General features: G+C 61.1%; 1 protein-coding gene across 1 annotated transcript; it reads right to left on the bottom strand.

The window, feature by feature from the left end:
• Window positions 1-2,482: 2,482 nt before the first annotated feature.
• LOC119111851 (carboxypeptidase D) lies at window positions 2,483-27,665 on the bottom strand. Its single transcript, XM_037235682.1, has 27 exons — window positions 26,863-27,665; window positions 24,365-24,448; window positions 23,824-24,160; window positions 22,785-22,946; window positions 21,612-21,759; window positions 21,084-21,190; window positions 19,792-20,115; window positions 19,048-19,239; window positions 18,241-18,527; window positions 17,690-17,932; window positions 16,775-16,941; window positions 16,152-16,419; window positions 15,464-15,680; window positions 14,800-15,035; window positions 14,234-14,344; window positions 13,677-13,785; window positions 9,674-9,822; window positions 9,031-9,218; window positions 8,637-8,757; window positions 8,123-8,327; window positions 7,117-7,295; window positions 6,603-6,740; window positions 6,138-6,285; window positions 5,655-5,771; window positions 5,063-5,215; window positions 3,844-4,071; window positions 2,483-3,461 (listed from the first exon to the last, which is right to left on the bottom strand). The coding sequence occupies exons 1-27, from the start codon at window positions 27,337-27,339 to the stop codon at window positions 3,358-3,360; spliced, it is 5,199 nt and encodes a 1,732-aa protein (XP_037091577.1). The 5' UTR covers window positions 27,340-27,665; the 3' UTR covers window positions 2,483-3,357.
• Between the last annotated feature and the right edge of the window lie 18 nt (window positions 27,666-27,683).

Here is a 27,683-nt window from a genome sequence, read left to right as displayed (position 1 = left end):
GTGACCCCAGACTAAGGCTGATGTTCATGAACTGCGAGAAGCCAGAGGGCAGATATTCGCCCGTAGGGCCAAAACTCCCCATGTTGTCGAAGAGATGAGGGACTTCGGCCTCCATGCCATATAAAGCCGTTTGTAAGTCATCGCTGGGCGTCCGATCAGCTGTCTCGTCAACACCAGATCTGGTGTGTCGGGGACCGACTCCTCCATACCACTCCGGCGTATGGACGATCTGAGAGTCGGCTGCGTGGCCTTGATAGGCATCTCGTGGTCGCCAGGGTAGTTCCTCCGTGATGACCTGAGCTGGACTCGTCTTGCTTTTTCTCCTGGCGTCCGTGCGGACTGCCTGCAGGCCGCCCCGGGTTCGGTCGCCGGCCGGCTGGGCCTCGCCGCCGAGCTGCCGCCGGCCGGCCGCGGAAGGCCCTCCGGCCATTCCTGTCTCCGGCCCGGCTCCAGGCTCGGCACGCCGCACAGGCTGCGGCCCCGGCCCGTTCTGCAGGCGCGCCCGCCGCACGTAGGCGTACGTCGTCTCTGGCACGCTCGTGGGCGTCCTCCAGCGGCCACCGGCGCTCACCCGGTCCAGCGTCCGAGCCACCACGAACGGAGACGCCACCCGCGCGCTGCTCACCAGCCCGCCGGCCAGCAGCGCGGCGGCCAGTAGCACGGAGCTCGGACGGCGCGCGGCCGTGCGGCGCATGCTGCGCCACCGACGATCGGCGAGGGAGACGCCGTACTGCACCGGGCGCTGGACGCACCAGACTGGCGCCGCCCGGCCGCTGCACATCACTCACGCGAGCGGCGGCCGCCGGGCCCACGGCCGCCGGCCGGCTGAGGGAGGGCCACAGCGGCCGTGATTTACGCGGCTCCGACGACGCCGCCACCGAGCCGGAAGTGTGACGGCCGCGGGCCCGGCCGCCACCGACCCCATGGTCAGCTGGTGCCGCTGACACCCCGTCCGGCGCATCCGTACGCCACAGCCGTCTTGGTCGCGCAGATGTCAGCGGCGACGGCTGAATGCCACCGTAGCGCCACATTACCGCGCGGGGGGGGGGGGGGACATCACGGCGGTGCAATGCACGGCTGCGGAAGTCGGTACGGGACAGCGCGCACTGTTATGTGGTGGGTGGTTGAAAAATCAGAAGACGACACGCGGTTTTATGAGATTATCAACGCTCACGCTCAGTTATCAGGAACAGACATTATTGCAATGCGATGTGCATGGGAAACATCGCACTTCAGAGACCCTGACTTGTCTCAATTTAAGTGGTGTTTTTCTGCATATTTTGCTTTTGACCGGCCTGCTATGTCCACTAAAACATAAGCAACTCCATCAAAATACCCTCGCCATCTTCAAGCTCGCTCTCAAGTTCACAAAAATTTCTATACCGCACCCTCAAGCGTTTCACTGCACATTCAAACCATTTGCCATCCATAATACATATCATGTTTTTCGGACAACCCAAAGGGGTCACCTCTGGCATGGCTGTCGATCATGGTCACAGACCGACTAGCTCTTGTTGAGCGAACAATTTCATGAAATCACAGGGTCGCGTTCAAAAGTTCCCAAACTGCACAGCATGTCATAGCAATGCCGGCCTCAAATGCTAGATGCTGCTCGACGCGCCGAACAGATGTTAACGGAGTCTCAACCCAGTGTATTCAGCCGTTTGATTTCTGTTTGATATAGAAACGGAGCTTGGATCTGCTGGAAGCGAGCTCCGATCGACAACGAACTCACGCGCCAGGAAGGCGCTGACGAACCACGCCGAAGCTCATATCATCACAACAGGCGTATCGCGCAGTCGATCGTCCGAGGCCAAAACGGCGTTTCAATTAAGACTTGCCATGCCAGGGTTCTCGTGACGTCACCGCTGAGCCAAAGGTGGTGTCACGTGACTCAAATGTGACGTCACGTGACTCAGATGTGACGTCACGTGACTCAGAGGTGACGTCACGTGACCTCAGAGGTGGGGCAGTCTCCCGAACTCGGGAAAGCAAGACGAGCCCCCCCCCCCCCCTCCTCCCCACACACACACACACTGACGGGCATGGCATGTCTTATTCAGCCGTCGGACCCCAGAGTTAAGAAACACTTGAGCCGCCAGGGGCACCTCCCATTGGTACACAACTCTCAGCCCAGGTGGGTACTGGCAGCAAGCAGTTTGCCTCCTCACAGCCAGCACATAGCACATTTCGATCCCTACAGGCTGCACAAGCTGACAGCTCACTCCGGCCTTCACGTCTCCTCCGACCGACGCCGGCCCCCGCGGAGCACGGAGCGCGAGCGGAATCGAAGTTATACAATATCCCAGAATGGACCGCGAAATCATTGGTCTCCATCGCCCTTCGTCTATAGGGCGTCCCGACTGCTGTGCATCCCATATTTGACGGCACCTGTGGTCAGACGAGCTCCCAGTGTATACAAATGCCCCCGAATGTGATCCCTCCGCAGTCTTCACGCACCGCCTGAGGAACAAAAATGCTGCACTTTTGTGTAAATTGTATTGCTCCATTTCTTCACACAAGTTAGACTCTAGTGACAGACTACAACAGCCCACTCCAGTGCACATCACCCCGCGTAAAAGCGTAAAAGATCCAAGCCGTCGGCTTGAATTATACAATTCAGCCCCGTTACCATTGTGCGCAGCTCATGGGGCTGGACGACAGCCCACTACAAGAGACGGCGTCCCAGCCGCCCTGCGCCGCACAGTGCCTGAGGACCAGACCACCATCGGCAGCAGCTCCACACGAGGGACGCAGCCGGGAATACCTGCGCTGCCACCGCGCCAAGCCCGGCCGTCATCACCAGCGGCAGCGCCGTACGTAGGGCGTAGCCGGAACTATGACACTGTCGCAGAGTCATCGAGACAACAACGGAAGCAGCTCCGCACGAGGGGCGCGGTCGGCAGAACCGCCACGGCGCAGCGGCCTCGAGTCAACAACGGGATCAGCTCCGCTTGAGGGGCGCGGTCGGCAGTACCGCCACGGCGCAGAATCCACGAGTCAACAACGGGAGCAGCTCCGCACGGGGGGCGCGGTCGGCAGTACCGCCACGGCGCAGCGTCCTCGGGTCAACATCGGGGGCAGTTCCGCACGAGGGGCGCGGTCCGGGCCACCCCCGCCAGGCAGTATCCCCGGCGGCCTGCCGGTTCGTCACAGAACATCCGGCCGGAGAGCCGGAGCGAGGGGGCGGCTGCGTCCGCGTCTCCACGTGCGAGAAGTGGCCGGCGACGGCTGTCGGCGGCCTACCTCCGCAGCAGGCGTCTCCACGTGCGAGGAGAGGCCGGCGACGGCTGTAGGCGGCCTACCTCCGCGGCAGGCGTCTCCACGTGCGCGTGGCCGGTGACGACTGTTGGCGGCCTACCTCCGCAGCAAGCTGCGTCCGCCCGGAATGAACACCTCCTCCTCGGAGCTACTGTCGGACGACGGAAGGTCGTGGAACGGCCGCAGCGGCCGGGCAGCGCCTGGCGGACAGACGAGCGACGACCCATGTCAGGAACGTCGGAAGCACGTCCAGACGCACGGGGCTGCCAGACCTGTCCTTAGGCCGCCGAGCGTCGCGTAACGGAAACAGGCCTGGCTAAGTTCGGCTCGACACGGGAAGAGAATGCACCCACGATGAGGTTGACTTTTGGTCGTATAAGGTCCGCGGAGTAAAAGCGTTAAGCAAAACGCCCGTTTCGTTACACGCATCCTTTTGAAAACGCTCCAGAAAAGTTCAAAGAAAACGCATGGCATCCGATCCTTGACGTCAAAAACTGCCAACAAAACGTATACAAAAGCAGAGAAGGCCGTCTCCGGTGCCGCAGCCATCGTGAGAAGCTCGGCTCGCCCGGCGGCACTCACCGCCCGCGGCTTTGGTCTTGGTGAGCGGTACGTCATGGAACTGGCCCAGCGTTTCCTCGTCCGAGTCGTCCTCGTACATGTTCAGCGTCTTGCTGGCCTGCTGCTTCAGCTGGTGGAAGCCGTAGACGCTGCGCATGTTGTCGCGTCCCCGGCGCTTGCGGCCAGAGCGGCTGGTGCACAGGGTCACGCAGAGCATGCAGACGATCACCGCCACCAGGCCCAGCGAGCCTGCGGAGACACGGTCGCAGGGTCCACAGCTGTAGCTAGAGATCACCATCGCCACCAGACTCGGCAAACACAGTTAGGTGGCCAGAGTTTACACATGCACACGCTGAAGACACCATCGTAAGACCGAGGAGCCTGCAAACACGGACACACAGCCCGCAGGTATCGGGCTGAGGAGCCTGCAGACACGGACACACGGTCTGCTGGTATCAGACCGAGGGAGCCTGCAGACACGGACACACAGTCTGCTAGCATCAGATCGAGGAAGCCTGCAGACACAGGACACAGTCTGCTGGTATTAGACCGAGGGAGCCTACAGACACGGACACATAGCCTGCAGGCATCACACCGAGGGAGCCTGCAGACACGGACACACAGTCTGCTAGTATCAGACCGAGGGAGCCTACAGACACGGACCATAGCCTGCACGCATCAGATCGAGGGAGCCTGCAGACACGGACATACACAGCCCGCAGGTATCGGGCCGAGGAGCCTACAGACACGGACACACAGTCTGCAGGCATGAGACCGAGGGATCCTGCAGACACAGACACAGTCTGCTAGAATCAGACCGAGGAGCCTGCAAGCACGGACAGTCTGCTGGTATCAGACCGGGGGAGCCTACAGACACGGACACACAGTCCGCAGGCATCAGACCGAGGGAGCTTGCAGACACGGACACACAGTCTGCTAGAATCAGGCCGAATGAGTCTACAGACGACGACACAGCCAGAAGGTACACCTGCACACAGGCCGCCGGACAGCACCATCGGGCCAGTGACACCCGACGCGTCTTCAAACCACGCTCCGCCGAGGCGCGCGGGCGGCACCACAGCCGCGCCCGGACACTCGAATGGCAAGGAAACCCGGGGCGTCCGACCGCCGCACGCTGGGCAGGCCCCGCCCAGGCGCGGCGGCCAGTCACGGGTACGACGGCGGGCAGCGGTCCGCCCGGCGGCGTCGCCCGCGTCCGGCGCGCCACCGGCCGCCTCACCGAGCAGGATGACGAGTACCATCCGGGGCATGCCGGCCACCAGCCGGTCCCGCTGCAGCGCCACCTGCAGGTGCGTCGGCCGGCCGGCGAACACCGACACCAGCTTCTCGACGGCCAGGTGGGCCGGCGCCGACACATGCACCGTCACCACGCCTGCCGGAGCGGCCCTGGTCACGCGGCAGCGCAGGCTCGGCACGCGCTGGGACCAGCGGCCCGGAGCGGCGGAGAGGGACGGGACGGACGAGGGCGGCGCCGCGGATAGACGCAGAGCGACACGGCACTCAGCGAGGTCCAGACGGCTGTGAGCGATGCATGGTGGCACGACGGCAAACGGTCGCCCGCACCCACAACGCATGCCTACTAATCCACCTGCAGATACGCCGCGCGTATGACGATACTACATCCTGAGAGCACTAAAGAAAGCTGCGGAGACACGGCCACGGGGTCCACAGCTGCAGCTACAGGCCACCAGCACGCGCCTCTTCCCGCCTCCTCGACATTCAACCACACTCTTTTTTCGCGCCAGCGAACGTCTGCCGCACGAGCCTGGGCGCCAGCGCGTGGCCGCCCGCACACCGGCGGCGAGCCATACCGGGCGTGAGCGGCCGCCAGAACTGGCCGTCGCTGCCGGTGCGGGTGGTGAAGGTGGAGCCGTTCACCGTGAGCACGGCGCCCGCCAGCGGCGCGTTCTGCTGGTCCGTCACGAAGCCTGCCGGCGCGGCGCAGCGAGGTCAGGCCGGCGTCACGCAGACCCCGGCGCCGTCAGCCCGGCGTCACGCAGACCCGAGCGCCGGACACCACGTCAGCTATGACAGCCGCACACGCTGAGTGGCAGACTCAGGATGGGTGCAGTGTCAGTCGATCAGTGTGCACATCTGGCCTGCATACCGTCCTGCATACCGTATCTATGTTTGCAATGTACCCGAGTACCTCACCTAATACGCCCCGCTGCAGGGTGGCTGATTTCATATACTCCCACTGCTGAGTGGCTGGCTGTGTGCCCAACTGCTGGGTGACTGACTTTGTATACCCCTCTGGGTGACTGCGGTGTGTGCCCCACTGCTGGGTGACTCACCCTGTATGCCCTGCTGCTGGGCGATGAAGCCCAGCATAGCTGGCCGGTGGCGCCGCCAGAGCGCCGACAGCTGGGCCACGTCCGGGCCCGGGCAGCACGACACGAACGCCGACAGCGCCAGCGTCAGGTTTGCGTCGTACAGGTAGTCCTGACGACACGCCGGCAGGGGGCGTCACGGCGCTGTCCTGGGACGGCACGGGGCGGCACAGGGCGCCACGGGGCGCCACTTGGCGTCACGGGGCGTCACAGTGCTGTTCCGGGGCGACGAGTCCGCGGCATCCTAGGCCGCGACCCACCCCACCCACCGAGCACTGAGAAAACACACTGCCTGGACGCAGCCACGCACAATCCACAGTGTGATTGAAAGAGACACATCGCTTCTCCGGGCGTCAGCCGGCCACCGGACTAAGCAGACGGAGGCCGGCAGGAGCCGGGCTGGGCGAGCGGCGGGCGCGCCGGCCTTACCACCAGACTGCCGGAGTGTGGGTGGACGTCGGCCTGGTGGCCGAGCCCGCCGGGCAGCGCGCTGCCGTCGCAGCGGCCCGTGCTGTTGACGACGCCGACCTCGGTGCGCACGTACTCAGCCGCCAGCGAGCGGAACGTCTGTCGACGAGGAGCGGCGTCAGAGACAGGACGCAACGCGACCACGGAACGCTGTCAGAGGCGGGACAAGGCAGCCCGCCGGTCAAGGATGAAACCATAGGCGGGAGGTGCAGGCGAACGGCTCGCGAAAGTGAAATGAGCATCGGCTTCTAGGCCTTCCATATGTCACTGCAGGGCCATGTTCATACACAACCTGCCAAATGGTATATAAAGCACCGCCAGATGAAGGCAAACGGCAAAACACGCGGGAAAAAAACTGAACTTATCGGAGCCTATCAAAACACGACTTGCCACCGATACACCCAGAGCACACCAGTCCCCAGTCTGCACCCCTGGGAGACGACGGAGTGGGAGCGAGCGGCGGCAGGCGGCGTACCTGTTCGTCACCAGTGGCGAGCGCCGAGTGCGGCTGGAGGTGGCGGCGCGGCGCCGTGTACGGGAACGTGACGGCCTCGGCGCCGGCGCGCACCACCAGCGTGCGCACGGGCCGCCGCTCGGCCAGCCAGCTGATCAGCGCCCGGGTCTCGGCCGGCAGCTCGCTCCGCGCCGCGGCCGCTGGGGACCCGGCGGCGCGGTCAGTACAGCAGCCCTCCCTGACACACGGTCAGTACAGCGGTCCTCCCTGACACACGGTCAGTACAGCGGCCCTCCCTGACACAAGGTCAGTACAGCGGCCCTCTCTGACACACGGCCATTACAGCGGCCCTCCCTGACACACAGTCAGTGCAGCGGCCCTCTCTGACACGGTCAGTACAGCGGCCCTCCCTGACACACGGTCAGTACAGCGGCCCTCCCTGACACACGGTCAGTACAGTGGCCCTCCCTGACACACAGTCAGTGCAGCGGCCCTCTCTGACACGGTCAGTACAGCAGCCCTCCCTGACACACGGTCAGTACAGTGGCCCTCCCTAACACGGTCAGTACAAAGGCCTACCCTAACACGATCAGCACAGCGGCCCTCTCTGACACGGCCAGTACAGCAGTCCTCCCTGACACACGGCCAGTGCAGTGGCCCTCCCTACCATAGTCAGTACAGTGGCCTTCCTTCACACGGTCAGTACAGCGACCTTTCTTCACATGCTTAGTACAGTGGCCCTCCCCGACACACAGCCAGTGCAGTGGTTCTCCCTGACACGGTTAGTACAGCGACCCTCCCTGACACACAGCCAGTGCAATGCCCCCCCCCCCCCTTCACACGGTTAGTACAGTGGTTCTCCCTGACACAGTCAGTACAACGGCCCTCCCTGACACACAGCCAGTGCAGTGGCCCGTCCTGACACGGTTAGTACAGCAGCCCTCCCTGACACGGTCCTTACGCGGCGGCCCTCCCTGACACGGTGGCTCTCTGACACCGGCTCACGTAGGCCAACGGTGGTGCGCACCTGGGGTGACGTCACTGCTGAAGCTGGTGTCCAGGTCACGCTCCGGGCCCGTGTTGTTACAGGAGGGCGTTTGGGAGCGGTGCAAGCCATCGAGCGCCGGCACCACCAGCACGCGATACTGGTCCAGCAGGCGGGCCACCTCGCTGTCGGAGGCGTACCGGCTGGCCAGGTGTGTCGCCAGCTGGAGCAGCAGCTCGCGCGACACCTACCGGCCACGCCGCGAGATTGGACCTCAGGGCCGACCGGTAGACGCACTAGCAACGGAGCAGACGGGCTAAAGCAGGCACGACAGAGAGCGAGACGACTCGCACGACAGCACGGCAGTTAGATTCACATTTTATTTCAGATTCTGCCAAGTGTTCCGTCCTTGTTGTACGAAACTGACGAGGTCATTAGCCGCAATTACACCCTTTTCATTACTCTCCGACTTCAAATTTGGCACGAGCCTTAGTTGCTTCCACGTCGGCTATCCTGTTCGTCCTTCCCACCACGGGGCGAGACAACTGTCACTGACCAGCTCGTGGGCGCGTACGGTGCCCAGGAGCAGCACGCTCGGCTTGGTCAGCGCGCCGCCCTTCTCGTGAATGCCGGCCGTCATTTCCAGGCAGGGGATGTCCACGCCTGCGCCGCCGATGCTGAAACGTCGCCGGCGCACGGGCGGTCAGCAGCGGGCTGCGACGCGCTACCGGCCGACCACACAGCAGACGCCGGACAGCGGCGGGGCGGCACCAGCGGCGCCGCGAGCGACGCGAGCACCAGCGGCGCCGTGCGCGAGCAAAGACCGGCTGGTCCGCAACGGAGCGACGGATCTGCATGTGGTGCTCCGTGCATTAGTCAACATGGCGCCGCCGTGGTGACTGCTGGAGCAAGGCACAGCCGGGCGGCAGGTGGCGTTGGCGGCAGCCCACCTGTAGTAGCGGCTGATCTCGGTGTAGTGTTGCGCCAGCCCGTTCAGCAGCTCGGCGGCGCCGGTGCCCGGGTGGTAGCTGAGATGAGCCGACTGGTTGGCGCTCTCCAGCACCATGCTGGCGTCGGCGTGCGAGTTCAGGCCGACATGCACGCGCTCCGAGCGCGCCTGGAAGCCGTCCAGCGTCACCTGCCGGGCAGGAAGGCCGGTCAGACGGCGCCGCACCCGGGCCGGCGTCAGCGCCCGCCCGCTCCAGGCGAGACCACGAGGAGGCAGGTCAGACGGTGCCACCTCTGGGCCGGCGTCAACAGCCGCCCGCTCCAGGCGAGACCACGAGGAGGCAGGTCAGACGGTGCCACCTCTGGGCCGGCGTCAGCGCCCGCCCGCTCCAGGCGAGACCACGAGGAGGCCGGCCAGACAGCGCCACCTCTGGGCCGGCGTCAGCAGCCGCTCGCTCCAGGCGAGACCACGGGGAGGTCGGCCGGACGGCGCCACTTCCGGGACGGTGTCAGTGCCTGCCTACGCCAAGAGACAGAGAGAGCCCACGGCACGGCACGGTCACCGGCGGGACCGCCGACGGCCTACACGGAGGGGCATCTCGCGTCCGGCGTCCGGCGCCGGCCGCGTACCGCCTGCTCACTCACGTTGATGGTGTATGTGCCCTCTGGCAGCAACGCCGAGAAGTGCCCGGCGCCGGTCAGGTTCAGGAGCCCGTCGCCGTACGGACCCGAGAGGTGCACCGCCGCCGCCGGCAGCGGCGCGCCGGCAGCGTCCCGCACGTGACCCGAGATGCCTGCGGGCAGCGCCGGGACCGGTCAGCACGTGACATGGGACGCCTACGGGCAGCGCCAGGACCGGTCAGCACGTGACATGGGTCACCTACGGGCAGCGCCGGGGCCGGTCAGCACGTGACATGGGACGCCTACGGGCAGCGCCAGGACCGGTCAGCACGTGACATGGGTCACCTACGGGCGGCGCCGGGACCGGTCAGCACGTGACCCGTCCGTGCCCTACACAGGAACGTGCCGGAGACAACGGTGGTGGGTGCCGCACGCGCAGCAGCGGGCTCACTGTGCGGCCGCGGCGCCACACTCGCAGTCTGTGCAACGCTCACAGCCAGTGGGTCAAGTTCAAGGTCATTCAAGTCGCGAAGGGAACCAGGCCAAGTAGCAGACACCTGCAGGATACGTCTCGTGGCTTCGAGCGGACGCCCCCATGGTGCCCATTCCATGCATTGTGGTGTGCATAACTTATGACTGGTGTTCTATCCACGGCGTCAGACCACGTTGCTTAGACTATCCACGCTGTAACCTTGTTCTCGTTCTAACCAGGCAAGTATCAGCACCTTTTGAGTAAGACTGCTTCGACGTGTTTGTCAAGAGCACGCAGAACACGATTCTCATTTGCAACACGCCAGTTTCCGCTTCCCTAACGAGTCATGCTCTTTTCCTTCTGCTGGTCAGGAAAACAATGGGCCTTGGGGACATTTTATTGCCACTCCAATTTCACACACCATTGGTCACCGTGCTTGAACGCAGCACTTGAAAAATAAGCATCTATAATGCGTTAGTATAGAGCAAAACATGGCTTGTATGCGTAATGCAAGACCTCGTCCCTCCCACCTCATACTGCCGCAGCCGATGCCAGTGGCCGTGCGCTGATGACCGAGCGCATCTCTAGAATGACAGCGACTGAGCCACTTCCAGAGACAGCCTTTATCAGAGCCACGCTGGGACGTTGCTGCAGCGCACTCGCATCGTCGCTGTGGCACGCCACCATCGAGAGCTATGTTGCTGCGGCGCGCCACCATCGAGAGCAGCGTCGCTGTGGCGAGCTCACCATCGAGAGCTGCGTCGCTGTGGCGAGCTCATCATCGAGAGCTACGTCGCTGTGGCGAGCTCACCATCGAGAGCTACGTCGCTATGGCGCGCCACCATCCAGAGCTGCGTCGCTGTGGCGAGCTCACCATCGAGAGCTACGTCGCTGTGGCGCGCCACCATCGAGGGCTGCGTCGCTGTGGTGCGCCACCATCGAGAACAGCGTCACTGCGACGCGCCACCATCCACAGCCCTTCCCATGAATACTCCACGAAGCCAGCACAAGAAAAACAACGAAGTAGAACGAGGTCGCTGCATGGAATGCTTAAGTGTACCAAATACCATATGGACTCTAAACTACATGCAAATGGCACCATATCGATGTTGAGCTGTATTTTTGTACGGAGTCTGACCCGCCGTTCGCCATAAGGCAGCCAGAGGGATCGCCCACTGGAGCACTAATGGCCGGGGCGCGCATATGGCGACCCGCGTGACCGGGCGCACTCGCAGGGGTACTGGTCAGGAGGCAATCGGCTCGCGCAGCATACATTGAATGGACCGAACCGCGGGTGGAAAAAAGCGACGGAAGACGGCCGGTTCGGTTTGAGCGTAAACGGCTGGTAAGAGAAGACCCGGACCATAATACTATCGTCACGCCGCTGCGACGCGGGCGTGCCCACCTTCCGCCGCGCCCCGGTACGGCAGGCGGGCGGCCTGGCGCAGCGCGGTCCGACCGTACTGGGAGGCTGCGTCTGCCGCCCCCGCCGACCGCCGCCGGAGCCAGTCAGCGCCAGTCAGACAGGGTTGGCGGGACCAGTCGGGACCATCCCGAACCAGTCGGGACCATCCCGGACCAGCCGGGACCACCCCGGACCAGCCGGGACCACCCCGGACCACCCCGGACCAGTCAGGACCACCCCAGACCAGTCGGGACCCGCCTGGACCGGTCGGGACCATCCCGGACCAGCCGGGACCAACCCGGATCAGTCGGGACCACCCCGGACAAGTCGGGACCAGCCTGGACCATCCCGGACCAGCCAGGCCGGCCAGCCTGAGCAGCGCGGCCCGGCCACACAGGCGGCGCGCCATCCCGCCCCGCCCGCCGCCGGCCGCCGGGGCCGTTGTCGTTTGAGCGCGCGCCCGGCTCGACCGTGGCGATGTGTAGGCACCCGTGTCTTTAACTAGTGTGGCCGGCTCGACTAAGTCATCAGATCTCACCGTAACAGTAACAATGCGCGTAAAACGCGGCTAAGCCCGCGCCGTATTTCTACACCACCCAACCAGTACTATCAACGTCCATGAAGGATCCAAAATAACCCTTTCCATAAACTATGCAAACCCAACAGCTTCTTACTAGCTTCCCACCACCAAAACTGGAGTAACGTGGCCGAAACCAAATGCTTTTAATACTTAGGCGCAGTGCAACACTGAGCTGCGCTGAGAACCTGCTCGGAATTCGGGGCAAGTACGGCACTGAGCCAATACGTCCCGCGCGACATCCAGCCACCACCAGCAAGCGGAAAGCCCCAAGAGCCTGAAACCGACAGGAACTAACGGTTTCTGCACATATAAGTCTCCTGGCACGCTTTGAAAGCCGTCATGGCGGAAGCGCATCGAAGCGTACGTCGCTGGCGGATCTACACGAGTACATTGAGCTTAGTATGAGGGGCGCCCCGCGGGATGCACTGAGTAACAAGCAGGTACACTGTGTACAGGTTGCGGTTAAGTAGGCTCCAGTAGGTATAAGTAGGCTCAAGCTGGCGCCGAAGCTGGGCCCAGCGGGAGAGGACGTGGTGAGCAGAAGCAGATTTGATTTGCGTTGTTTGCGAAACGGGACTGCGCCGCCGGCATCTTGTCTGACGCCAAAGCTGTCAGCAGCACTGGCAAAATGGCCACCGGTTGCCGCTGTGGGGCTGGAGGCCAGCCGACTCAACAAAATGGCGGATCGTCGACCACCAGGATTCTCAGATGCAGGCAGGCAGGTGGCGAGGATGTAAACTAAAAATAATGCTGCTACTGCTACCACAGCTCCGAACAATCCCAGTTCGGCTCCACATTTCACACATCTCGGGAGTGACCTGCTCCTTCGACTTGTGCCGCCCGAGGTGACTCGACAACCGCTTCGCCCACACTCTTCTTACTGCTGATTGATTCATCTCGAATGGGGGGGGGGGGGGGGGGGCAACATGTCACGGAGGCCTAACAGCGGGCTCCAGTAGCACGTACATTACGATCTACATCCTTGCCACCTAACTGGAAGCATTTGTGAACACCGTGAACACAAAAATCAACAGCCGGTCACTAGCCGGCCAGAGCTGGCTGCGCCCAAGTGAGGCACAAAATACGTGGCAAAGGCATCGGTGACCCGACTCTGGTACTGGCTCGAATCTCGTACTGTTCCGCGTACTCGATACTGACGCGGCGCCCAAGTGTCGTGCCGAGAACGGGCGCTCTGCTGGCCAACGGCACCGGGCGCCTGCACACAACAAAGCGCAGCATCTCCGCACTCAAACCGGCCAGGATTTCAACAACGCAACTGCGGTGAGTACCCCGGCGCCAAAGCCAGCTCGGCCCGGGGGAGAGGTTCAGCAGGCGGGGCGGAGACAGGACAGAGCGGAGCGCCAGGCGTCGCGGAGGACAGGGCACGGCACCTAGCCGACAGCCAGCGGCGCGGCCGCCTGCTCCAGCTCGGGCCGCGGCCGGTGGCAGTCATAGTGGGTGCCGTAGTCAGTGCACAGCCAGGCGCCGTCGTACAGCCGCTCCAGCCAGGAGCCGGTCGCGCCGGCGCCGGACGTCACCGCCGCCGGCTCGAGCCCGAACGCCCCTTTACCCTGGTGCGCGGCGCGCAGGAAGGCCAGCAGCGGCGCCAGGTTGTCGCGCCACAGCTGCGGCAGCTGGTAGTGGCGCGGGAAATCGCAGCAGCTGACGTGGGCCGAGACCTGCGGCACCAGGCGGCGTCCCCGTCAGTGGGGCCGGCCCGGCTCCTCTCCGCCGCCGTCACGTGACTGGCGAACGCAAACTGAATACGAGAGCCTGTGATATATATATATATATATATATATATATATATATATATATATATATATATATATATATAAACACACCAACACGATCAAAACACAGCGTTATGATTATCACGTGATTGTTAGAATAACAGTTTCGGACCAACAAAACAGCATTCACGTGAGCAGGACGACGAGCAGCCAATGACGTGAGACGTTTCGACAGCAGCAGCGCCACAGAACCAGCCTGGCAAGCCAGCTGGCAGATACGAAACGTTGGCAAGACCAAGTCTGGCCAGTCCACGGGTATTCCCCGTCCGGCGGAACGACTGGCCGCCCCGGCCGGCCGGCAGACACGCCGCCGGAGCCGCCGGGCAGCACGCACCATCAGCGTGCCGAACTCCTGCAGCAGCTGCTCCTGCAGGTTGGAGAAGGTCCTGCCGGGCACGTCGCGGCCCTGCATCATGCCGGTGGCCTGCTGGTCGCCGCAGGACATCTGCCGGACAGCGGGCGCCGTCAGGCCGGGCGGCGGCCGGGAGTTCCGACCGCAGCCGTCCGGTCCGGAGACCGCAACCCGTCCGGCATGCGCACGTCCTCCCCCCCCCCCCCCCCTCCCCTCCCGCAGCGGCTGTGCAGTCACGCGCACACGGCGGACATCGACTCGGGACGACACGTAAGATCCTGCCTTAAAATCCCCGGCCTGGGAAATACCACCCACCGACATGCTCAGCACATGTCCTGGCGATAACGCTGCAGCCCGGTGGCGCCGCGGCCGGTCGCCACTGGCGGCGTCTCGCCTCCACAGCCGCCGGCCGCGGGCTGTGGGCAGCGGGCAGATCCGGCCGCGGCGCCGCCGAATCTGGCGTGCCGTCGGGCCGGCCGTGCAGCGCACCCACCAGCGCCCGTCGGCGGCCGGCCGCGACGCCGCCGAGACGCGCGCCCCCCTCTTACCCGCTTCATGCCCGGGTGCTGGGCCATGTAGGCGCCGGCCAGCGTCTCCAGCGTCTGCTGCTGCAGCGCCGAGCCGGCGAAGTCGGCGGCCGTGTTGGGCGCGTACCGCACGAACTGGCCGCCCCCCTCCAGACTGAGCACCACGTCGGCGCGCACCTGCGCCACCATCGTGTGCAGCTGGTTGGGCAGCGCGGCAGTGCCGGTGCCCGCCGCCCCAGTTGACAGCGAGCAGTTGCCTGGTGGGTGGAGCGAGCCGTCACGACTGGGGCTGGGGCTGGGGCCGGGGCTGGGGCCGGCGCCGGCGCCGCCCAACACCCGCTGGCGCTCGGCGTCCGAGTCGGCTCCCGGGGTCACATCGTCACCGGGCATGGAACGCGGCGGCGCTCAGCGGCGTTGGCGCCGCCCTAGTCCCAGAGGTCCGTCGCCACGCCCACAAGCAGTCAGATGACTCCCGGTAACACTGATGACTGACTGACAACGACACGCAAAACCTTGCACGAAGTCACCCCCATGACTTCGCCTGAGCTGACAGCACATGGGCGTCTGGCACAGTCCACGGATCTCCTCTCCTGAACCGGCTGGCCCGCCCCACCCAGCAGTGAGTGCCACACAGATACCGGCACGCCGCCGCCAGCGGGACATCAGCTCCCGCCGCTCTACCCACCCTCCTGGTGGACGTCAAAGCCGTCCCTTTCCACGCGGGGCACGATGTAGACGACGAGTCCGCGGAGCGCGTCGCCCAGCTGGCCGGCGCCGGGGCTGAGCAGGGCTGCGCCCAGGTGACGGGCCAGTCGCAGCAGCAGCTCGCCGCCGGCCGGCTGGCGGCCGTCCACGCCGCCCACCAGCGCCACTGTTACCCGCTCCGACTCGGACAGCGGACCCTGCAGAGACGGAGCGAACGGCGTCCAGTCGACGGAGAGAACGGGTTAAATGGACGGAGAGAACGTGTCCATGCGACGGAGAGAACGGGGTCCAGTCGAAGGAGGGAACGGGGTCCAGACGACGGTAGAAACGGAGTCCAAACCGACGGAGGGAAACGGGGTCCAGTTGACGGACGAGAACGGTGGATCACAAGGATCGAGGCTGCTTGGTCGAATACATGGCGCAGATCGGGGTTAAATACGCATCGAACGGAGACTATCAAACCCCGTCCATACACAGGGCTAGGTAGGGCAGGCTTCCGATAAACTGCGGCTCACAACAGCGCATCAAACCAGAGCGCGTCCCGGTAACCACACTCCCTTAACTCCTTCTGCCGCCGGACATCTGGCCTGATCGCCGGACTGACCGCACACGGCCCGGCGCCGGTGACCGAGCGAGCCGCTCCGGTGCCGCCGCGCCCAGCGTCTCACCTCGGCCACGATCTTGACGGCCGGCATGACGGAGCTCCACGGAGTGGTGTTGACGATGACCTCGTGCGACTGCGGGTAGCGGTTCTCCATCTCGGCCAGCTGTTTCTTCAGCTGCACCATGCTGCAGTAGCCGTCCGATATGAGGTTCTCCAGCAGGCCGAGGTCGTGCTGCGTCGCCCACTGCTCCGAGTCGTCCGGTGTCAGGGTCACGTTCACCTGGCTCGCCCACAGGTACGGCACGTCCACCTCGCGCCGCTCCACCCGGTACCTGGCGTCGAGACGCACTCGGTCAGAGCCAGGGCCAGGGACGCCACCGGACAGTACAACACGCCAGGAAGCAGCTGTCACAGCCAGCGTCCGTTCGCCTCCAGCCTGGAGCAGCACCGGCACCTCCGGCGAGCACCGATCACTACTGGGGAAAGAAGTCAGCGTCTGCAGAAGCGGAACCACGACCAGCGAGCCGATCACGGCAGGCCGTCCCTGCCGCCTCCCACAGTCACCGCAAGCCGTCCCTGCTGCCTCCTCCCCTCCCCCTCCCCGGTCAAAGACAGATCGTCTTGCCGCCCCGCCCCCCCCCCCCCCCCCCCCACAGTCACGGCAGACCGGCGCGCTCGGCGACTGACCCGGGAGCGTGGAAAACGAGCGTGTGCCGGCCGGGCACCAGCAGACGCCAGAAGTCGCCGAAGGCCGCCGTTATCACGTCCTTGTTGATGTTTTCCACCGATACAGTGACGTTTGACAGACCGTTGTTGTTGGCGTCCGTCACGAAACCGCTCACACCGGTCAGGGCCTGGGGCCGAGGGTAAAACAGATCAGGGCCTGGGGCCGAGGGTACAACAGGTCACGGCCTGGGGCGGAGGGCGTAACAGATCAGGAACTGGGGCCGAGGGTAAAACAGATCAGGGCCTGGGGCCGAGGGTAAAACAGATCAGGGCCTGGGGCCGAGGGTACAACAGATCAGGAACTGGGGCCGAGGGTGACAGATCAGGGCCTGGGGCGGAGGGTGTAACAAATTAGGAACTGGGGCCGAAGGTGCAACGGATCACGTCCTGGAGCGGAGGGCGCCACAAACCACGCCTGGGGCGGAGGGTGCAACAGACCAGGGACTGGGGCCGAGGGGGCAACACATCAGGGCCTGGGGCGGCGCACCCCGCGAGGTACAGAACCCCATAGATCGGGGCCTGGGGTGGCGGATCCCACAGACCTGGCTCTGAGGTAAAGGACACTACAGATGAGGACCTCTGGTAGACGCTCCACAGGTCTGGGCCTGGGCTTTGACAAAAAAGGGCAGTGTGTGAGATGCCAGACAACATCTTCGGTGGCGTCCAGCCCCACCTGACGATCCACGTCGCCAAGGTCGGCTTCAGCGTCCTCCGCCTGGGCAGGAAGACCTGACATACCAAACATAACCGCGCAGGCACCCACTGGCAATGTCTTACGCTTCGACCACGGATCAGCCCGACCAAGCAGGCCGACACCACCAACGTACAAGCGACACAAGTGCCTTCAAAACAGCGCTCGCGAAAAGTGCGGCTGACCTGTTCTATGAAGAAGAGCAGAGCTTTCTTGTTCTCGTTCCAGTAGCGCGGCAGCTCCTTGGCGAAGGGGTACTTGACGCAGCTAATTTCCAGCGTCAGCTCCATGCAGTTGGTGTTGATATAGTTCCAATCCTGCATGCCGCCGGTCAGCGAGTACCACTGGTTGCCGTTGGTGATACCGTCCTTGAAGCCGTTGAGATCGATCTTGCCGCAACCCTTCCCCTCGTGCATCGTCAGGTGCGACTGCAAACACCCGGACATAAGCCACTCGGCCTCCGCACCGCGTCACAGCTGCGCATTCTGCTGGTCCGTCCCAAGCCAGCTTCAAGGTTGTTCGCGCTCTAACAATGGCTAGATTAAGTATCTGCTTAATGTGTGGTGGCTTCCAGCATCGCTGAACGCTGTTCAAACGTACAGCGTGGCCAATCTATGATAAAAAGCTGAGGCACAGTAACATCTGCATCACCCTGTTGGCGCCTACATCCCATTCGTGTTTTCAGCCCGGACAACCTGTCCCTTCCTGCGCTCAGCACGCGCCACCCCGAACTCACGAAGCTGTACGCCTTGGCCAGCTTCCTGAAGACACTGTCGTCGGGGCAGGCGGCGTAAATGCCGGTGGTGCGCGTGCGGTCCGAATCCCACGGGTAGTTGGCCACCACCGAGCCGCCGTGCAGGTTGGCCGAGAGTACGAACGGGTACTCGCGGCTCCAGCGCATCACCACCTCCGTCTCGGGCTCCTGGCGGCCGTTCTCGGCGAACACGCCCAGTCGGTCCGGGAAGTTGCGGTTCAGGTCCACGTTGCGGGCGTTGTTGCGACCTTCCTGCGAGAACGACCCGTCTGCCGGACGAGGGGGGGGGGGGGGTCAGCGGTCAAGGGGTCAAGGGGGTCAGGAGTCGCAGGGGTCGGGAAGGTCCGGGTCAGGGGTCAGGGGCTAGGAGGGTCGGGGGTCAGAAGGGCTGGGGGTCCGGGGATTGGGAGGCTCAAGGGATCAGTAGAGTTGGAGGGTCAAGGAGATCCGGAGGGTTAGACAGTCAGGTGAGGAGGTCTGGAGGGTCGGAGGATCAGATCAGGTCAGGACGGTCATGGGGTCAGGGGTCAGAATCAGGAGTCAGGAGGGACCGGGGCCGTCACGGCGCCGCCACGGCAGCCCCGGTCGAGGTGTACTGCCCAACTTCTACCACACATACGCGACAAATTGAAAAACGCAGCGCAGGTCAGATAACTCCCGCGTTCACCTGGTGCCTGACCGCTAGCTTTGGATTACGTCCCTCACGGGGATTTCCAGCGGCCCACTGGCTGCGCGACGACACGATCCCGTACTGAGCGACCCGCCGCGATCCGGCCATGGGATACTCACGTTCCGTAGCCATCTCGTAGCCGTCCGGGTTCATAGACGGCATGATGTGGACGCGCATGTTGTCCACGATGTGGCGCGTCTGGTTGTTGGCCGGATAGGTCTCGCAGAGCCAGCGCGCGAGCAGCAGCAGCACCTCGCGGCCCACCGTCTCGTCGCCGTGCATGTTGCCCACGTACTTGAACTCGGGCTCGCCTGCACCGGCCGAGGGGACGCCATCAGCGGCTGGCAACCGCGCCGCGCGCCCGCCCGCTCGCGGCGCGCGTGCCTCCGGAGATGGCCAGGGAGCGGGGTAGCGTGGCGCCGGTGACACCAGGTGTGCGATGGTAACGGGACAACGGCCATTCTGGCCAAGTGTAAACATGACACGCATTAACTGAACACAGGTGGGCCGCTCTGTCCATCTCGGAGTTCGCGTATCATGTTGCAAAGGGTGTGCGGCTTCGTGGGCACCTGGTATCACAGAACGAAGAGCAGAACCACCTACCCGAATGACAAAATTGAGAACATAACACCTTCGGATGGTCACAACTGCAGAATGCTAATATGCAAACATTGCAAAACAACCATCCAATCTGTTTTACATCAGGCATGGGCACTGCATAACACTGCTGATTTCCGGACGCTGGCTGGGAGTTACGGGCAGAAGCCGCGCCGCCATAAGATCAAACTAGCTCTGGTGCAGGCCAGAGTCCCAATCACGTTACCGCCGCCACGCTGGGCCCGGCCGGCCTGGTAGGCGCTGACCTGGCTCGTGGCGGCCGGCGTTGTCGGAGATCTCGAGCACCCAGAGCTCGCGGCCCTGCACGCTCTGGCCGGCCGAGTACAGGCGCGTGATGGCCGGGAAGCGGTCGGCCAGGTCGCGCAGCCACGCCTCCATGGCCAGGTAGTTGTGGTGCTGCCAGTCGGGCGGCGTGACGAACTCGGCCGCTAGCCGCGCCGCCAGCTCGGCGTCACCGCCGGCGCGCGCGTCCGGCGCCGGCGCCGCCGTGGTGGTGGTGGCCAGCGGCGGCGGCGTGGCTGACGGACCCACCTTCGGCACGAACTCGCCACCGGCGATGGCGGCCGCCACTGTCAGACAACGCAGCGTCAGAGCGCACGGCGTCATGGCGAGCCGAGAGCCGAGTCGACGCTACACTGTCGCCTACGCGCGGCGGTCTCCCGGAGACTGGGGCCGGCCGGCCGGCGGGCGACCGAGCGGCCTTCTGCGACGCCCGCCGCCGCTGGAAAACCCGCGTGCCCACCGCACGCAGCTGGGCCGGCGACCGAGCGTCGGGAGTCGGCGGACGGCCCGGGCCCGTCCTGGTCGGATCACCCGGCCACTGCAGGCAGGTGTGCGGAAATACCGGCCCTGATCCGACGGGGCGTCCGGAGCACTGATAATCCCATCCCTGGGCAAGGCTGCGGGTCCAAGGACCCACAGCCGGAACAAGATCGAAATCATTATCCCTACACCACCTGCGATCGCAAAAACTAGCATTACTCAGCGGGAAACAGCCAGCATTTCCTCGAGTCCCTCATGCAGTTGGAAAGCATTTCCACTCAACTAACATTAAGCATGCTTAAGGTATTACCTCTTAAAGACGATACAGAAAGCACTTCCACTTAACTGACATTAAGCATGCTCAGGTATTACCTCACAAAGACGGCACAGATCCAGGGATTACTGGGCGTCCGTTCCCGACGCTCCCTCTCGAAGGACATCACAGGGGCATCACGTCTGTTCCCACGCACGTGCTCAACCGGTTTTATCTGGTCGCGCAAGAGAAACCTCAGCCTGAGACGAGGCGGCTAAGCCCCGTATCAAAGCAGGCCTTTTGCGGACAACACGCCGAGAATTCCGCCTTCCATTCACGTCACTTCCACCGCCGGACCGCGGGACGCCGCTGCTGCAACTCAGCGCGGCTAAATTGGGCGCACCGGCGGTCGTCTAGCGCTGACGACAGCGGCGGCCGGCCGCGGCCGCTGCGGTCGTCTAGCGCTGACGACAGCGGCAGCCGGCTGCGGCCGCTGTCGTCAGCGTGCTCCGTCGAACGTACTCTGCTCAGGCACGGAGGCGGGCGAGCCGTTCTGCCGCGGCAGGCGGAACACGTGCCGCACCGTCTGGCCCTCCGTCACCACCACCGACGCCCGCATCGACTGGTGGCTGGAACGCACCGAGCCGGAGGCAGCGTCAGGGATGGGGGGTGGGGAGGGCGGCGTCAGGGGTGGGGGGAACAGCGGCCGACACAGCACACATGGTACAGCGGCTGTCACATCAGCTGGAGGCAAAGATGGGATCAGAGGCGGTGTCAGGGGTGGGGTGACGGCGGCGGACACAGCACACATGGCACAGCGGCTGTCACATCAGCTGGTGGTAAAGATAGGATCAGAGGCGGCGTCAGGGAGCGGGGACGACGGCGGCCACCGCACACATGGCACAGCAGCTGTTACATCAGCTGGTGGTCGAGATGGGATCAGAGGCGGCACCAGTGCCGGTGCGACGGGAACAGTCTCGGCACATCCGGTACCGCCCACGCCGCCGCCTGGCGCGCGGTTCGCGCCGCCACTGCCGGCCACCCTCTCACCCGGAGGCGCTGGCGGTGAGCGAGTACTGGCCGGGCAGCAGCAGTCGCCAGAACTCGCCGCGCTCCGTCGTCGTCACGTTGTAGGCGATGCTGTCGACGCTGACGTAAGCGCCGTGGATCGGCTTGCCGTCGGAGTCCAGAACGAGCCCTGGCGCACGGTACATAGCGGGGGCGCTGTCAGAGCTGGAGAGCTACACTGGGACAGGGGGTCTCAGGCCCCGCCGCACGGTACATAGCGGGGGCGCTGTCAGAGCTGGAGAACTGTACTGGGACAGGGGGTCTCAGGCCCCGCCGCACGGTACATAGCGGGGGCGCTGTCAGAGCTGGAGAGCTACACTGGGGCAGGCGGTCTCAGGCCCTGGCAAACAGCACACAGTGGGGGGCTGTCAGACCCGGAGAGCTACACTGGGACAGGCAGTCTCAGGCCCTGGCAAACAGCACACAGTGGGGGGCTGTCAGACCCGGAGAGCTACACTGGGACAGGCGGTCACAGGCCCTGGCGCATAGTATACAGTAGGGAGAGGGGGCTGTCAAGAGTTGGAGAGCTATACTGGGAGGGACAGGGAGGTCTCAGGCCCTGGCAAACAGCACACAGTGGGGGGGGGGGGGGGGGGCTGTCAGAGCTTGAGAGCTACACTGGGACAGGCGGTCTCAGGCCTTGGCAAACAGCACACAGTGGGGGCCTGTCAGAGCTTGAGAGCTACACTGGGAGGGACAGGCAGTCTCAGGCCCTGGCAAACAGCACACAGTGGGGAGGGGGGGGGGGGGGCTGTCAGAGCTGGAGAGCTACACTGGGACAGGCAGTCTCAGGTCTTGGCAAACAGCACACAGTGGGGGCCTGTCAGAGCTTGAGAGCTACACTGGGACAGGCGGTCTCAGGCCTTGGCAAACAGCACACAGTGCGGGGGGGCTGTCAGAGCTTGAGAGCTACACTGGGACAGGCAGTCTCAGCCCCTGGCACATAGTAAACAATAGGGAGAGGGGGCTGTCAAGAGTTGGAGAGCTAAACTGGGACAGGGGGGGGGGGGGGGTCTCAGTCCCACCCACGTCATAACTCAGGTGTGTCAGAAGTAGCACAGGACCCGTTGGGGCACGAACACGCTCCGAGGATGACATGAATCACGTCAGCAGCACGTCGTCACCCCCGGAGGCGGTTCCTGGCGCGCTGGCCACCTTTGACACCCATGTGGACAGCCTCCATGAAGCTCAGCAGGGCCTCCTTGTTGTTCTTCCACTCCGTAGCCAGATGGGACTCGGCCGGCATCTTGCAGCAGCTCAGCTCAATGGTAATCTCCATGCAGTTGCTGAACACGTAGTTAAAGTCCTGCATGCCACCTGAAAGTTGTGATGGCTTGGTTGACCATTGTTCTTACTTTCAACGAACATCCAAAGAGTGAACTGGCATGTTCTTCACGAACCAGGATGATCACATCAAAAGCAGTTCAGTGAACCCAAGCAGTGAGCACAACCACATTAATAGCTTTGCAAGTGTAATCGTTCCCAACACTCGACAAATCATATATAATTCTGATTCTTGATACCACTGCACGTTTATTGAGTTTTTCGACTGGGCTCCAGCATGACGGCCTATGCTCGACCAACGTCCGTAAACGTCCCGTCCGAAATGGAAAACGTTGGAACGAAACACTGACTTCAATTCATTGGTTTAGATTCATGACGTGTGCTGCTTGAAATTGACCCATATGCTGATAAATTTTGTGATCAGCACGGTACGGAATGTGGGAAATCCGCGATCAATAAGACTGCAACGGCTACCATTTATAATGGGCAGGTCTCATCATGGATAACTTCCACAGCATACAACATCCACATGCATGGTATTCATAGAAGATAACATATTTTGCTAAATGAGATGAATTAAACTTTGTAAGTGTGCTTCCCATCGGCATCTTTTACAAACGACCTTTTCCATTATGAATATTTGCCCCGACAACTTGTTACTGTATGAGCTCTTTACATTGTGAGTCTCTCTGTATGCGTCTTGGTCCTGCTACCGGTCCCCCCCCCCCCCCCGTGACGCGTCTGGCGCCCACGCCCTACACGGAAGGCAGCGAACAGGGCGGTGTGGCACGGCCCTTGGAGGGACAGGGGAGCTACAGCCCTCCCACCGCACTCACTTGCCGCGTCAGCGTGGAGGGGGCGCACTCAGTGGGCACGTCATGGGGAGCTGCAGCTCTCCCGGCGCACTCACCGGGCACGTCGTACCACATGGCGCCGTTGGTGATGCCGCCGGCGAAGCGCTCGCCCGTATGGCAGAAGTCGTCGCCGCGGTGCATGAGCGCGTGCCCGTCGGCGTAGATGGAGGCCAGCGAGCGGAAGAGCGCCTTGTCGGGCGAGTTGCTCTCGACGCAGCACTGCCGCACGTTCGGCTGGGGCGTGTCGTCGAACGGGTAGCTGGCCACCAGCGAGCCGCCGTGCAGGTTGGCAGACAGCACGAACGGCTTGTTGATGATCCAGGTCATGGCGGCCATCGTCTCCGGCTGGCGGCCGGTCGTGATCGTCTGCCGGTTCAGCGGCCTCGTGCGGAACTGGGCGCAGCGGCGACACTCGGTCAGGCTCTGCCCCCACTGCGTTCACGTGCTCATGCTCAGGTAGTGCTGCAGCATTGAAAGAGCAGGTATGAAATGTGTTTTCTGCTCAGCAATGTGGCAACTCAGCACAAGATGCACTATATTTGTATGCGTGGTGATGCATAATCATAACATGCTTCATGTTAAAACCTTAAGGCTTACCTGATCTGGGAAATTTCTGTTGAGATCCACGCCATTTGCATTTGTTCTTCCAGCTTCCTTGTCACTTCCTACACAGTCCCCTGGCTGAAAGAGAATGTGTTAAAACCATTAGTCATAAACTGCATCTTACACCAAATCACATAGCATAAACATGTCCAATGATGTCAGCCCAGTGCATTGGATGCTGGTCAAGCAGTAAAACAACAAAATCATGGGGTGTGGCAGAGCATGGCATCCTTCCCTGGGGAAAGAACAGAGAAGGCCTAATGGAAAGATGGGGTCATCTTAACATATGCAGATTGATTGGGGCTTTGACTTGGGATTGTTCCATGGGAGGCAGCCATGTGGTGGTAAAACAAAGCACCAAGAATGTTAGCCGGATGGTGTCTTAAGACACTTTAGTTTACTGCTTATGTTTTAATGTTCAAGTGTAATAACACTGACCTGCACTCAGATGTGCTGTTAAAGGAAGTGCTATCATTTTAAGATATTGGAGCAGGCATAAAGTATGATGAAACAAACTCACTTATAGCTATTGGCGTACTTTTTAAGTGGAAATGACTGCCCTAGACCACACAATACTCTGTAAGGAAAAATACTCCTCAATGTACCATGGTTTGATTACATCATGATACCTTGCCCACAATGATTGACAGTTGATTGGTGGCTATCATATCTATATACAGAAAAGGCATTATGTCTGGAAATCATGCTCAGGAATGTCAGACCTTTCCCCATTTTCATGGGTATGCACCTCAGAAACTAGAGGGGCTCAGGTCTTCAGAAGGGCAGGGTTTTGAACAGCACTGAAAGGTATTCAAGATAGCTATTTGAGTTCAAAACCCCATACCAATGTGGAAGCCCCTTTTAACAACCAAACATGTATATAAAATAAGGCAGACATAACCTTCAAATAGGCCTCCCACTCAGGAAATTTGTGTAAATGGCTACTTGCTTAAGTGTTACTGAAAAGCTGCTTTACACTGAACATATCTTACACACAAACACCAAAACCATGCCTGTCAAAATGCTTGGATCTGGCCATGCCTATGGTGTTCTTAATGAGGTAATGAAATCCAAGGCTTCTGAATACACCTCAAGGATAGAGATGTAGTTCAATGATTTCGGAGGCTGGCAAAATGAAATTCCCGGTGTAGGTGTACTTTGCTGCCTAATGCTAGAAAAAATCATTGTACACCATTCGTCGTGTTTAAGGCGGAACATATCGTAAATGATCTCAAAACAGGTAGAATCATGCTCCTACCTTCAAATTTTAATAAATACGATAGCGAGCTCCCGAGCGCCGCACGCAAGGCACCGCACCGCCTCGACTCCCCAGCGTCATTTCTGCGTTGTTGCGTAATTACAATATTTCGGCTTATCAAGAACCATCAAAAATGTACGGGAACAAGGTAACAATAATAATGCAATGAAAATCGTTTCTTATCGCGTTTAAGTACGTTTATGAAACACACAGGCCAGAATTGTCCAGAACATATCCTAACCTAACCTAACCTACTAACCTAACCTAACCTAACCTAACCTAATCTAACTTAACCTAACTTAACCTAACCTAACCTAACCTAACCTAACCTAACCTAACCTAATGTAACCTAACCTAACCTAACCTAACCTAACCTAACCTAACCTAACCTAACCTAACCTAACCTAACCTAACCTAACCTACCTAACCTAACCTACCAAACCAAACTGAACCTAACCTAACCTAACCTAACCTAACCTCACCTCACCTCACCTCACCTCACCTCACCTCACCTCACCTCACCTCACCTCACCTCACCTCACCTCACCTCACCTCACCTCACCTCACCTCACCTCACTCACCTCACCTCACCTCACCTCACCTAACCTAACCTAACCTAACCTAACCTAACACCTAGCCTAACCTAACCTAACCTCCCCACCCTATATCCCCTTCAACCCAGCATCCCATTGGCATTCATGTTCCATGCCATATATAGGTACCATATAGTGAGCTTTTATTTAGCAGCTATGTTCTCATTTTGCTTTACATTCTCCACCCAATCCCCCTGCAACCCATGGTCCCATTGGCATCAAGGATCAAATTTCATGGATTCTTGCTACCTTGGCCCTGTACATTTTTATGGTTCTTGATGCTGCCTGATGCACAGTAATGTTGTGACCGCACACAGTAATAATGCCAGTGTCGCTGCTGCTGTGTGTGTGCGGCGCTCAGGAGCTCACCATTGTAGTTGTAAAAAAATTTGAAGGTAAGAGCATGAATCTACCTGTTTTGTGATTATTTATGATATGTCCTTCCTTAAACACAACAAATGGTGTACAATGGTTTTTTCTAATGGTCAGTAGGAAAGTACACCCTGACCAAATTCCCTTCCCCCCAGCAACTTGCAGATAGATGGACATCCCTCATAAATCACATGGTAGCACACAGATACAAGAACACTTAGTTTGCTTTTTCATTGTCCTAAATAATCATCTAAAGAAAATAGCCTCACCTTTGCAACTTCAAAGCCATCTGGATTCAGAGTTGGCATTATGTGGATTTCCGTGCTGTTGATAATCTGTGTAACTCTGTCATCCTTGCCATAATTGACAAGCAGGTATGCTGCAAGGTTGAGCAGCAGCTCATGTCCGAGGCCTTCATTTCCATGCATGTTTCCCACATACTTGAACATGGGTTTTTCCAACTTTCTCTCTCCACTATCTGTTCCAATTTTCAGGACCACCAGATCACGACCTTGCACAGAATTTCCAATTGAGTACATTTGTGCAAGCTGTGGATACTTTTTGGTCAACTTTGCCAGTATGGACATTCTTGATGCAGTCTTGTGATATTGATTTGTTTCTATGCCCAACAGGTCTAGGGACCTGGATCTTCGCTGACTGAATTCAGCCATGTGTAGGTCCATCGCCGTCGCTCCAAGGACAATGCATAGGCACAATAAAGGCACTAACTGCTTCAAACGTCCCATGACTATTGCCGAATTAGGCACACTTGTAGGAAACCTTCCTCAGTGCAAATGGCATGGGCACTCCTTGCTCTGGTTAGACACCACACAGAACCACACAAGTCTTGAGCGAGCGCCAACCACCAGTGAACAGGACGAAGAGCGAGTGGGCTGCTCAGGCGTTACCTCTTGGCGAAGCCAGCAAAAACGGGCATTGCCTGCCCGGCTCACTTCCTGGACACCCCCTATAGCCTGTAGGTGGCCTGCACTGCGATAACGGTAACCACTTCCTGGTCCGCCCCCAGCCCTGCCCTCATCATCCACTGACTCTGCACCGACCGTGAGATGAGACCCTGTGGGCCATTCGT

This window comes from Pollicipes pollicipes, unplaced genomic scaffold (genome assembly GCF_011947565.3).
Source record: "Pollicipes pollicipes isolate AB1234 unplaced genomic scaffold, Ppol_2.1 Scaffold_7261;HRSCAF=8764_pilon_pilon_pilon, whole genome shotgun sequence".
Classification (NCBI taxonomy): Eukaryota; Metazoa; Arthropoda; class Thecostraca; order Pollicipedomorpha; family Pollicipedidae; genus Pollicipes; species Pollicipes pollicipes.
Note: the sequence above shows the minus strand (reverse complement) of the source record. Positions and strands in the feature narration are given on the sequence as shown.